This window comes from Silene latifolia, chromosome Y, assembly GCF_048544455.1.
Source record: "Silene latifolia isolate original U9 population chromosome Y, ASM4854445v1, whole genome shotgun sequence".
Classification (NCBI taxonomy): domain Eukaryota; kingdom Viridiplantae; phylum Streptophyta; class Magnoliopsida; order Caryophyllales; family Caryophyllaceae; genus Silene; species Silene latifolia.
This window is the reverse complement of record NC_133538.1, coordinates 443,810,775-443,823,739: the sequence shown is the minus strand read 5'-3', so window position 1 is coordinate 443,823,739 and position 12,965 is coordinate 443,810,775. Positions and strand designations below refer to the sequence as shown.

Below are 12,965 nucleotides of genomic sequence, written 5' to 3'. Positions count from 1 at the left end.
ACCGGCTCCGCCTTCCATCCCCTTGTTCGAAGGAGACGGTGGAGATCATTTGTATCTCCAACGGGGATGACTCCGACGAAGAGGAGGGCTCGCCCCTTGTCCGTAAAAAAGAAAGCGACGGCCTATACCGCGACCGTTGATTCTCTGGCCGACGAGGAGACGCGTTTCGGCCAAGAAGGCCAAGCACGGTATTGTTCTTTCGTGGCTTCGATTTAGCCGGTTCAACACGTCTGCGTATGTCGATACTTATGCTTGCTTTAAATTTTGTAGATCGTCCATGATCGTCCGCCGCTCTGTTGGGCGCAAGTGGAGGGGAGTTCGTGCGGGCCGGTGATCAACACGTCACCGTGAACTCTCCATCCCAGAAGGTTCTCCTCCCCATCTGCAAGGCCGGTGATCAAAATGTCACCACTTGTCCCTTCATCCCGAAGGTTTCCCTCTCACCACAGTAGGTGATCAAAATGTCACCACTTTGTTTCCTCATCCCGAAGGTTTCCTTCTCCCGGCTCATAGATGAAGGCACGGAGCTTATCAAGGAGTGGCGAGGTGGAACGGTCTTACCGGTGCTCGTATCGTAGAGCGGGGAGAAGGCCTTGGCTCAATCCGCTTTTTGAGCTTAATGCCATTAAGAAGGTGGCCGTGAAGGCAAAGCGGGGGATCTTCTCAACGAGCGAGGCTCGGGGGATCCGAGAGGGCGCTCTTGGCGAAAGAAAACTTAGGCGGGGACGTTGAAAAGGAGGTCCTCCGAGAGATCCAAGGCCGAGGCTGCGGCGGCCGAAGCCGCTAAGCTCTTTGGGGAAGTGTACACTTGTTCAGAGGCACGCCGACCTCTACCTCAAGCAGAGGAATGAATCCAGGGACCTGTTTAAGGCCCAGGCGGAGGTGGTTCGGATCAGAGATGCCGTCATTAGGCAAAAGGATAAGGACATTGAGATGCTCCAAACCGTCATGCTCCCTAACATGTGTCTTTGAATTCCAGGGATTTAGCCGAAGGAGCTGCTAGGGAAGTGATTGAGGAGCTCTTCCCTCTTGATGGTTCCTTTCCGTGGGACAGATATGACAAGCTGCTTGATGACAAGCTCGAAGCCAAGGAGCAAGCCGTGGCGGAGAAGGCTAAAGAGGCGGTGAGGGCGAAGGCAGAGAAGGAGGCGGCCGCCGAGAAGCGCGCTCTTCGAGAAGGCTAAGGAGGCCCAAGAGGAAGCCAAGCGGGCAAAGGCGGCTGAGGCTGCCGAGGCTAAAGCTGAGGCTGCTGAAGCTGAGGCTGCTAAGGGAGCTGCTGGGGTACCCATCGAAGAAAGTGCCGCTGCCGTTGCTGATGGCGAGCAACAACGGACATAGGGAGATAGCATTTGTAACTTTTTGTCTTTTGGCTTATCCTTGTAATTTCTTGTGATTCGTTGAATATATTTAATAAGAGTTCGTTTTTACTTCACTTCTTTTCCTTGTGCTAGTATTCGAGCTTCGACTGTCCTTTTAGCGTCTCCGTCTTTGTCCGGGTTGTCTCTTTCCGTTATTAATTGAGTATCTCTTATGTTCCCGCCTCGGCTTGGCCGAGGCAGTCTAGAGTGCGTGTCTCAATTGTGTTAACGCTTCCAAGGCATCTTGATCGTTTGGCCAGTATCAACCGCGGCTGGTTATAACCGTCGCATGATGTCCGCTTCCTTAGGGTGCATGCCGCTCTTGTCGGTATGACAGTGTGAGCCGTCGTCTGCCGTGGCGTCTACTACTTGGGTGGCTGCGACGGTGCACATTTCTTGAAGGAGACTCCGTGGCGTCTACTACTTGGAGGATCTGCGACGGCGTCACACCTCTTGGGGTGGCTCGCCGTGGCGTCTACTACTTGGAGTGACTGCGACGGTGCCGTTTCTTGAAGGAGACTCCCGTGGCGTCTACTACTTGGAGTGAGCTGCGACGGCGTCACACCTCTTGGGGTGACTCGCCGTGGCGTCTACTACTTGGAGTGGCTGCGACGGTGCTCATTTCTTGAAGGAGACTCGTGGCGTCTACTACTTGGAGTGGCTGCGACGGCGTCACACCTCTTGGGGTGACCGCCGTGGCGTCTACTACTTGGAGTGAGCTGCGACGGTGCTGTTTCTTCATAGAGATCGCCGCTCTTGTCGGTGTGACCGGAAGAAGCCGACATCCGCTATCGATAGTGACTCGCCGCTCTTGTCGGTATGACAAAGTGTGAGCGGCGTGTTGCTTCCCTCGATAAAGGTGCCGCTCTTGTCGGTATGACAAAGTGTGAGCGGCGTCTGCTCCTTCCTAGTGACTATGGGAAGAGCGTACATTCTGATGGAAGACTTGGATGATTTTTCATTTAGGTAAAAACATGCGTCGGGGTGCCCACAGCTGTTTTGGACACCTCCGACGTTACATGGATTATTCCCGAGACTTTCCGGCGTCCTAATGGCCCGTTGAAGGCGTACCTCCCCAGTTAGCCGCTAGTTACATCCATGAGGTCGCTCTCCTGTTGTAAGGACAGACCTTTCCCTTTTTCCGATTTCTTTGCCACCTTAAGGGATTGCATGTTGCATCCTCTGGCAGCTATCTGGGCGTTCACCACCTCGTCATTCTCGTCTTTGGAGACGAGCTTATGCGCTTCCCCCCGGTCCGAGACGTACATCAATGTTAGGGCCCGGATGGACATCACTGCGTCAGCCTCGCTCAGAGTGACGCGGCCTATGAGAACGTTGTAGGCGGATGAGCCGTCATTGACCACGAACTCAGCTAGGACATTCTTGGCCGCGTTCCTTTCACCGAACGTTACCGGGAGTCTGACTGATCCCAGTGGTACCAGTCCGGCCCCAGAGAAACTGTATAGCGAGTTGGTGCAGGGGCTTAAGTCCTTGACCTTCAGGCCGAGGCTGAGGAAGCACTCCCTGAACATGACATTCGTGTATGCGCTTTGTGTCAATCGAGGCACCTTTTGACCAGGTGGTTGGATATGTCCAAATTGACTACAAGTGGGTATTTGTGAGGAGCGATGACTCCCTCGTAGTCCTTTCTTCCGATGAGTTATGTCGGGGATGTTGGAAGAGGGGTGGCCGTGTTGGGCACAAAGTTGATGGCCCGATAGAGCTCGTTCGGGTGTCGTTTGTACCCATGAGCGGACCCTCCGTTCTCGTGGCCCCCGATGACAACGTGGATCACTCCTATCCGTTCGAAGACGGATTTCTTCTCGAACGCGGCGTCGGTCTTTTGGCTTTTGGCAACGTACTTGCCGAGGCTCCCCTTCCGGATCAGCTCTTCAATGGCATTCTTCGGATGCGGCGATCGTTGGTTAGATGGCGGTGTGGCCGTGGTACTCACGATCTTGGCTCGTGTCACCGTCACTTTTTGGTTTTGGGGTCTCTCCCACTTCGGCCCTCGCTTTTGCTCGGGCGAAGACTTCGGCGCCGATACGACGAGAGGGGTTTTATCGTTATACCGCCTCTGGTGGTACGTTCCCGAACTCCACCCGGCGCCCGCCGAGTCCCGTTTCTGGCAGATTTGTCGGCCGTGACCTATTATTGTCTCGGCGTCTTTCTTCGGACCGTGACCCGTTGTTGTCACGGCGTCTTTCATGCGGGTTGTCCTCCTGGCGGCTCTTCTTTTCTGAGTGCTCGGCCTCGCTCGGACCTAGCCATGTCTTGTGATAGTCTTCTACCTTGATGGCTTGGTCAGCCTTCTTCCTGGCGGCATCCAAGCCCAGGCCTCCGCACTTGATGAGCTCATTTTTCAAATCTCCCCTTGGGAGGCCTTTCATCGCCGCAAGGCCGCGGTTCGGGGATTAATCTCCGAATCTGTTGGACCTTTCCGTCGAACCTCTTCATGTAGCTTCGTAGAGACTCGCCCCTTTCCTGTTTGATAGTTAGGAGGTCCGATGTCTCCACGGCCCTTCTCTTGTTGCAAGAGTATTGGGCTAGAAAGGCGTCCCTTAGGTCGGCGTAGTAGTACACCGAGCCGTCGGGGAGCCCCTTGTACCAACTTTGAGCCATCCCATGCAATGTTGTTGGGAAAACTCGGCACCATACTTCATCGGGCTGCTCCCATACCGACATGTGAGACTCGAAAGCCTCGGCGTGGTGGTGGATCACCCTCCCCTTTGTATGATATGGGTGGCAACTTGAGCTTAGTTGGCACCTGGACTTCTAGGACGTAGGCGCCGGGGGTGTCGATCACATGCCGGACGACACGTGGCGATCGGCTCCTCGCATTCCTAGCCCGACTCCTCTCCTCGTAGCGGGAGGGACTTCTTCCCCGACTCGGCGAGTCGGGCTTCTTCTTCTCCGACTCGATGGGTCGGACTTCTTTCATTCCTCGGAGTGGGCCTCGTGGGTCGCTACGGTGACGCCGTCCCCCGCGAGTGCGGTGGGACTTATGTCCATCACTAGCATTCGGGGCTCCTCCGGTGTTTCAACAGGCCAACCTCTTCCGGTGCTCCGTTCAAGTCTCTTGGAGTCACGTTCGGGCCCCTGGTCTCCGGACGGGTCCCGCCGCTCTTGTCGGTGTGACAAAGTGTGAGCCGACGTCCTACCGATGAGGTCCGAGATTTGCTTTAGCAATGCCACGTCGACCACATGTCCCATGAGGGTGACTTGGTTGGTGGCGTCGCATCGGTGTTATTGGCATCCCGAACTCGGTTGGATTACTCGCCGGCGGAGGGTCGTATGACTCGAGAATTGTTGAAGGTATCATCCGGGTGGAGGGCTCGTCGATTACGAACACCTCTTGTTCTTTTGACATCTTCTTAGCTTTTTGGGTGGGTTTTTGTTTTTTTTTTTTTTGTTTGGGAATGAATGTGACTAGCTTCTAGTGTCTTTCCCCACGGACGGCGCCAATTGTTCCGGGTGTAATTCCAGAGCAAGTATCGTTACCACCCGTGGCTTGTAGAATGATGTCTTGAGTTGATTCTCCTTGGTCTTAATCGTTCCTCTCGGCCTCTCCCTGCAACAATGAACAGGCGAGGGCTTGGCTTTGTGCCAAGCGTACCCACTCCGACGCCAAGTCGGTAAACTTAGAGGTATAAGTTGTATGCTAATTGGCTAGGAATATATTGTAGAGAGATAAGGAAGATTATACCAGATGAATAGTGTATTTAGGTCAAGTTGTATATTTCTGGATTGGATCCTTTCCTCAATGAAGGTTGAGGAGTATTTATAGACTTCACCTTTTGTCACGTAGTGGCCAAGTGGCAGGTGGCTAACGGGTGGAAAAGGCCGATCTACCCCTCGGCCGAGGGACCTATGGTGGCCGTGGCGGCGCTGGTGACCCCCGCCGAGGGGTCTTGGATATGAGTACGCGGATATGTGTCTGGGGCGGGAGTTGTCATGCGGGACCAGGGTTGGCAGGCCGATGGGCGGCATCGGCTATTTGTCTAAGTTGACTTGCTGTGGACATCTTTGACCTTGCTCAATATGTTGACTTGGTCAGCGGTGCAGAATATGCCCCATCACTTTAGTATCAAGGATGTGAAATTAGACCTTCTTTTTTCGATGAAGTGATAGTTAAACATTGTTTTCGTGAAGTCAACAAGGTTGCTGACTTCATGGCTTCTATTGGACATTCATGTCCAACTCTTTCGAAGTGGTTTGAAAGCCGGTGGCTTCAACTTATCTCACTCATTCGAAAGTATGAGATAGGCTGGTCCTACCCTAGAGGATCAACCTAATTTTCTTACCTTATCAAAAAAAAAAAAAAAAAAAAAAAAAAAAAAATATTCCTCACATATAGAAATGCACCTCAATAGAACCACCTAAACTTAAAACATAAACGAAGTAGAGCTAGAAACACAAAAACACAAAAAAATGGAAGCATTGGCTACATTGAGTGGATTGAGCAATTCTATCCAATGTTCCACCACCAACCACCACCTCTCCCTCCACCTCTCCCTCCACCGTAACAACCACCATCACCACCACAATAACTTAGCCGCATTTCACTCCTCAAACTCCCATTTTTTCTCTTATTCCCCAAAATGCCCTCGTTTATCTGCAAAACCCATCAAAACCTACATCTTTCTTCCTCATTTAGTTGCTTCCATGGTATGTTTACTCCTTATTTTCACCTCTTCCTTTCATCTTTTTGCTTCAATGTTTTATGGGTTTTCAGTAAAATGTTGAATAATTTACTTCTTATTTTCCCCTCTTTGTTTCAAAGTCTTCATCTTTTTACCTGAATTTTTTTTGGGTTTGCAGGAAAATGTTGAATTTATCATCTTTCTACTTAATATTTTTGTGTGTTTTCAGTAAAATGTTGAAAGTTTACTTCTTTCTTGTAAAGTTTTCATCTTTGCACTTCAATTTGCTGTGGAATTTTTGTAAAATGTTACAAAATTTACTTTTTTTTTTACCCTTTTCTTGCAAAGTTTTCATCTTTTTACCTAATCTTTTGTGGGTTTACAGGAAAATGTTGAAGAGACTTACATTATGGTTAAACCAGATGGAGTTCAGCGTGGTCTTGTATGTAATTTCATTGATGAACTTGAATATTCCATCTTATTAATCATTTGTTTACCTTTAGGTGTGTTTGGATTGAGAGATTTGGAGGGAAAAGAAAGGGAAGGAGAGTAAGAGGATTTAAAATCTCTTGTTTGGATAGCAAATGAGGTCGGATGGAAATGGAGGGGGAGAGATTTGGAGGGATCCAATTTCCCTTGGAGCCTAATTAAAATCTCTCCACAATAAGCAAGATTTGGAGGGAAATTGTATCTAAACACCCACACTCCATTCCCCCTTCCATTCTCTCCCTTTCCCTTCCCTCCTCCCCCCTCCCCTCTCTTTTCCTCCACTTTTGCTATCCAAACACACCCTTAATTAAAGTACCCGTCGCAAAGAATTGAAAAGGTTGTTGATGGAATTTTGATCAGGTAGGGGAGATAATTTCAAGGTTTGAGAACAAGGGTTTTAAATTGATTGGGTTAAAGATGTATCGGTGCCCTCAACAATTGGCTGAGGTTCGGATTTTTGTCTTTTTTTTCGGCTCGAAAGTTTTGATTTTTATGTTCTTTTGTATCTCTTTTAGTATTGTTCACTTGATGAGGTATGAATTATGGAGATATCATTCATGAGGATTATAGGTTGCTTGGATAGACATACTAGATTAGCTTGGCATGTTTACGTATTTTTCGCTTAGTCGATTATTCTAGCACGACAGTGTCTTATTCATACCATCTGAAACTATATCATGAGCTTCAAAAGACATACGGAGTACTAGATTAGCTTGGCATGTGTAGGTATTTTCTGCTTAGTCGATTGTTCTAGCACGAGTCCGTCTTATCCATACAAAGCTCTATCATGAGCTTCAAAAGACATACTCCCTCCGTCCCAGTCAATTGTTGTCCTTTGGTTTTGGCACAAAGACCAAGGAAAGAGGAGGTCAATTACTAAATGACAAGTGTACCAAATTGAGTGTGAATGATCAAATTGCCCATCAAGTTCATTCTTAAAATAGAAAGGACAACAATTGATTGAGACACCCAAAATGGAAAAGGACAACAAATGACCGGGAGAGAGGGAGTACTAGATTAGTTTGGCATGTGTAGGTATTTTCTGTTTAGTCGATTATTCTAGCACGAGACTGTTTCATACCATCCATAGCATATCATGAGTTTCAAAAGCTACTGTGATTTTTGCTAATACAAGTATACAACTGCTAGGGCGGAGCCAGAGATTCCGTTGTATGGGGTCATTTGAGTTTTGCTATTAATTGTTCATTTTTATTGTTGGATCCTATAGATGCTAGCATAAAAATTCAAATTTAGTTAAAATTTGCGCGGTAGAACATCGGTCGTCTAAGATCATGTGGAGTCTTGAGACCCCATGACCTTGGGCGTGCCTACACCACTGTCAACTGTTGTCAAAAGTTATTATGGCTTCATACAAGAATTTTATGTCGTCGAATTAGATAAACTATCTTTTTGTTGATAAAATACTTCATTTTTAACCTAAGATTGCTACATAAGATTCAAGACTTTGGTTCTACGACTATGGAGTTCAGCTTAGTGTGCAGTGAAGGGGGGAGGAAGGGGAAAATCAATAAATCTTCTGTCTTTAATCAAATGCTTTCTCTATTGCTCGAAAAGGCAACAACTTTCACAATGTATTGGTCTTTTGGTGGTTAGAAATGACGAATAATGTGTATGACTTATGAGCTCTTACAGAGATAAACTTTTACAGGAGCACTACAAAGATCTCAAGGCCAAGTCATTCTATCAGAAGCTGATCGACTATATAACATCTGGTCCTGTTGTTTGTATGGTAAGATTTCTATCCTAAAATTGGTTTTCTTGGCGAAATGCTGAAGCCGATTAGTGCAAATTAACAGTGGAATTGAATTTTTGTTAGGCTTGGGAAGGCGTTGGCGTTGTTGCATCGTCACGCAAACTTTTAGGAGCTACTGATCCTCTTCAAGCTGAACCTGGAACTATCAGAGGGGATCTTGCTGTCCAAACTGGAAGGTTAGTCTGTTGTGAGCACAGCAATGTTTACATAATTTACGAGCTAAGAACTGTCTGCTAATCTCTTTTTGTGAATGTTAACTTGAGACTGTACTTGCAGAAATGTGATTCATGGAAGTGATAGCCCTGACAATGGCAAGCGCGAAATTAGTAAGTTACTTCTATGCCTTTCTTTTACTCATCTTCTAGATGTTTCTTTGATGAATTGGTTGCAGTATGGGTAATGGTTAAAAGTTAAAGTTGAGCAAAATTTAAGTAGTCAAACATAAGTGATGTGTTTTTTAAATATACCTTTTCCCATGGAGTGTTACATTTGGTCTAACTCTCGGCAATGGAGATCCTGGCTTCCAAAGAGACTTGAGTTGTTAGGGTTTTCTTTCTAGGAAAGTCGGTAAATAACACATTACTGGTGTCTGGTGATTGTGTAGGTCGTATATTGGAGATTATTTGGAGTCTGATATTCCGATTTACTTTTCTCCTTTTAGGTCTCTGGTTCAAAGAAGATGAAATATGTCAGTGGACTCCTGCTCAAGCACCATGGCTAAGGGAGTAATTTTTTACCAATTTTGCAACAGTGATGGCGAACGTTTTGACAATATTGAGCTTCTTTTATGAGAGATGCTTTTTGCATACCGGCATGACTGCATGACAATCCATTTGTTGAATTAAAATGTAATTTTTGCTCATGTTTTGTTAATAATTTTGTAATGACTACCTACTCTGGTATTCTTGATTTCTCGTCATTCATGACATGATAAAAATAGAGATTCATTCTCGGAAGAAAAGCTTTAGCGTATCTGAGTTGGAAGAAATTGGTCCGTGATGCATTAATAAACTGGCCCAGCAATTGAAAGTTGTGATGTTTATATTCATGAACAAAGGGAGTGTGATATAAACAGAAAGCAATCGCTTATGAACGCAAATCTAAATGCAAAGTGACAACGTACAAATTGCTTCGGCAATACGAGTTCATCAAATAATCATACTGATACAAGCTTACAACTTAACTGCATAATTTCATGCTAAAATAAACATCTGAACACACAGGAAATTTATCGCAGACAGCAAACAAAGCGTTATTCACTTTCTAACTCAGAATTTTCGAGCAGGCTGTCGATTCAGAATCACTAGAACAACCAGAAACATCTGAACACCACAGAAATTTCTCGCAGACAGCAAACAGCGCGTTATTCACCATCTAACTCAGATTTTTGGAGCAGCCTGTCGATTCAGAATCACTCGAACAACCAGAAACATTCGACAGGGGATCACTATCGCAAGAGCTAAACCCTTGTTTTTTCTGCGAATTACTGTACCTAGAAAACAGGAACTGTATCGAAACACCAACGCCTTTCTCCTGTACTCGATTAGATTCCGAATTCATACTGACACAGGAACTATCACCACTTACAGTTACTCCTGAATTTGCAGAAAAATCTTGAGACGCATTCGTACTCGATTCAATATTCATCGAATCATGAGATACAACGCTTGAATCATGCTCGGAGCTCAAACAACGTCTAGATCCTTGCTTAAGCTTCATCAATGTCGCCTCTGCATACCAATTCACAATCAATTTTATCAATTAGGGTTTTGAAATAATACAAATGAAATTGATCAATTAAAATCCATTAAAAAGAAGAAAATACCGAAAATGGAGAGAGAATCATCTTTAAGAAGCTTAGAAGGAGGCCTTTCATGTTCAAACCATTCCACCATTGACGGTGATGACGACGACGGCGTCGGTCGTATCCTTCCGAACATATTTCTCCTCTTGTTGAATAATTTATTTTCACTAATTATGTCGACAGTTTATGAAAAGAGGGACAAAGAGAGGAGTCTTGGTGGAAAAATATTTGAAATGAGAGCGGGAATTGTGAATCTTAACGGCTCGTTTGGAATGAGAGTAATTATTAAGAGAGTAATAGAGCTCAAATGAACTAGAAAATGGAGGAATGTGATGGATGTTGGAGATAGAAATGGAGGAAGATAGTGTAATAGTCTATCCATTAAGGCTCTCTTTGGTAAAACTAACTGAAAAGTTAGCTAAAACCTAAAAATGTAGCTGAAAACTGAAAAGTTAACTGAAACCTGAAAAGGTAACTGATAAGATAGCTGAAAATTAGTAACTGATAAGGTAGCTGATTATATAAAAAAAATGTTTGGCAACAAACTGAAAAGGTAACTGATCTTGATGAAATGACGTAAAAGGATATGATAATTATTTAATAGTATATATTTAAAGGGTAAAAACGGAAAATCAAACCAAATCAGGTACCTGAAATCTCAAATGCTACTCTAGGTAGCATTTCACTTCAGGTAGCTTATTTGGACAAATAAGTTACTTACCAAACGCTTACAAAAAAAATAAGGTACCTGAAATTTTGGTCAAATAAACTACTTTGACCAAATCAGGTACCTGAAATGCCTTGCCAAACGGAGCCTAAGGGATAATAATCCTCTCCCCCTCAAGTAATGCATTACCTCCCTATGGAGGTAATAATTCCTCCCTCACCACTTTTTTCCACCCTCCACAACCACCACAAACCACCAATCTCCTTCCATTTCTTCTTATTTTAACCTCTATTACTCCCTTAATAATTATTCCCATTCCAAGCGAGCCCTAAGTGGATTTGAGCGGGATGGTTGAATATAATGAACTATCAGGTCCTATTCTTTTGCACTGAAATGGATCTGAACTGAACTGAATTTATAGGATTTGAACTGAATTTAATTGAACTTATAAGATCTAAATTGAACTTATAAGATCTGAACTTTTCTAAACTTATAGGATCTGAACTGAACTGAACTTATAAGATCTGAACTAAACTGAACTTATAAGATCTGAACTGAACTGAACTTATAGGATCTGAACTGAACTGAACTTATAGGATCAGAACTAAACTTATAAGATCTGAACTGAACTTATAAGATCTGAATTTAAATTAACTTAAATTAATTTAACTTAACTATTATTGTTGTTGTTGTTGTTGTTGTTGTTGTTGTTGTTGTTGTTGTTGTTATTATTATTGTTATTAGTAGTAGTAGTAGTAGTATTAAAAAACGCAAACTTTTATTGAGATTAAACAATTTTTTTACAAGAAATTAATGTAAAGTCAAGAGAAAACATTAATAAGAAAATCTACCTAGTATAAAAGCTAAGACTTTTAAAGAGTTTTTATTGGTTTCCTATTTTAAGGGATTGAAAAAAAAGTTTTTATTTTTTATGTGGGTCACCCATGTTTTATACTTCAATTTAATCACTCATTTTCACTTCATACAGGAAAGTTTTTAAATGATGGGAATTTTATTTTTAGATATTCCAAATTTATTACAACAAACCATACATTATACATTTTTACTCCATACAGGAAAGTACTAATCCAATATAAACTTTCAAAAATTACCTAGATATAAGTTTTCGATCATACTTGGTGATCGATTTTTTTTATTGATTCTTCAATTTATTTAAATTAATTTTATAAGGATATTTTTATATAACATATAATTATATTTTGCTTGCATTTTTGAAAAGCAGCCCGTATATTTTTTTTGCACGGGTGTAAAATCAGTATAGTCTAAAATACAAGGTAAGATAATAACATTTTTTCGCTTTATATACATTGGTTTATTCATACATTATACTATGATTACATTACGATAAAAATAATAAGAGGAGTGATAATTTTGTTTTAAAAATAATAATGTATATATGTATCGAATAATTAATGTCAAATGTTTTTGCATCGGTTTTTAAAAATAATACTCTGTATATAACTTTTCTGAACTGAATTTATAGGATCTGAACTGAACTTATAAGATCTGAACTGAACTTATAGGATCTGAACTGAACTGAACTGAACTTATAAGATCTGAACTGAACTTATTGGATCTGAACTGAACTGAACTTATAGGATCTGAAGAGAACTTAAATTAAGTGACTTTAAGTCCAAAGAACAGGGCCTCAGTGCTACCACATTTTGAGAATGATTTATGGCCATGACTCATGAATCATGACGGTAGATCTGGTAAATCGGTTAATTGGGTTGGTGCGAATCGGGTTATTTTGAGTTTGACAAATTCAGATCAGGTCTGATTATTTTAGTTTGAGGTCATTTTTAGGTTAGTTATTATGTAATTATTTAGATAATGGGAAATGTGAAACACTACACATTCAGGTCGAGTCATGTATTCATGTGGTCGGATACAAATCGAATTATTTGGGTTGTCAATTTTGTCAAGCCTTGTAGTGAGGTGAAAATGTGAAATTCGTAATCATTGATATGATCGGAAAACAAGACAAGAATTCGACTAGAAATTATCAGGTCAAGATTAGAGCGTTGCAACTCAATTAAGTAACTGGGCTGATCTGGGCACATCATCATATATCATATCATATATTCTAATAAAGCAACAAACAGCTACCCCTTTAATCGCCACATGTCACATTCCAATACTTTGCCACATGTTATCCACCTGTTTAAATGCCTAATTCAATTTAAAAACAATTGACAAAAAAATTGTG

At 43.1% G+C, this 12,965-nt stretch overlaps 1 protein-coding gene across 1 annotated transcript; it reads left to right on the top strand.

The window, feature by feature from the left end:
- The first annotated feature begins 5,741 nt into the window (after positions 1-5,741).
- LOC141633328 (nucleoside diphosphate kinase 2, chloroplastic-like) lies at positions 5,742-9,225 on the top strand. The gene is made up of 7 exons (XM_074445808.1): positions 5,742-6,026; positions 6,387-6,443; positions 6,851-6,937; positions 8,160-8,240; positions 8,328-8,440; positions 8,541-8,590; positions 8,926-9,225. Exons 1-7 carry the CDS (start codon positions 5,790-5,792, stop codon positions 8,991-8,993), a joined length of 693 nt encoding a protein of 230 aa, XP_074301909.1. The 5' UTR covers positions 5,742-5,789; the 3' UTR covers positions 8,994-9,225.
- Positions 9,226-12,965: the final 3,740 nt, after the last annotated feature.

What these genes read in the sequence shown, in the direction of transcription:
- LOC141633328 (XM_074445808.1), top strand. Translation starts at nt 5,790, where the DNA reads ATGGAAGCATTGGCTACATTGAGTGGATTGAGCAATTCTATCCAATGT. An exon ending in CTGGTCCTGTTGTTTGTATG is followed by an intron (nt 8,241 to 8,327) that starts GTAAGATTTCTA and finishes AATTTTTGTTAG; the next exon opens with GCTTGGGAAGGCGTTGGCGT. An exon ending in CTTGCTGTCCAAACTGGAAG is followed by an intron (nt 8,441 to 8,540) that starts GTTAGTCTGTTG and finishes CTGTACTTGCAG; the next exon opens with AAATGTGATTCATGGAAGTG.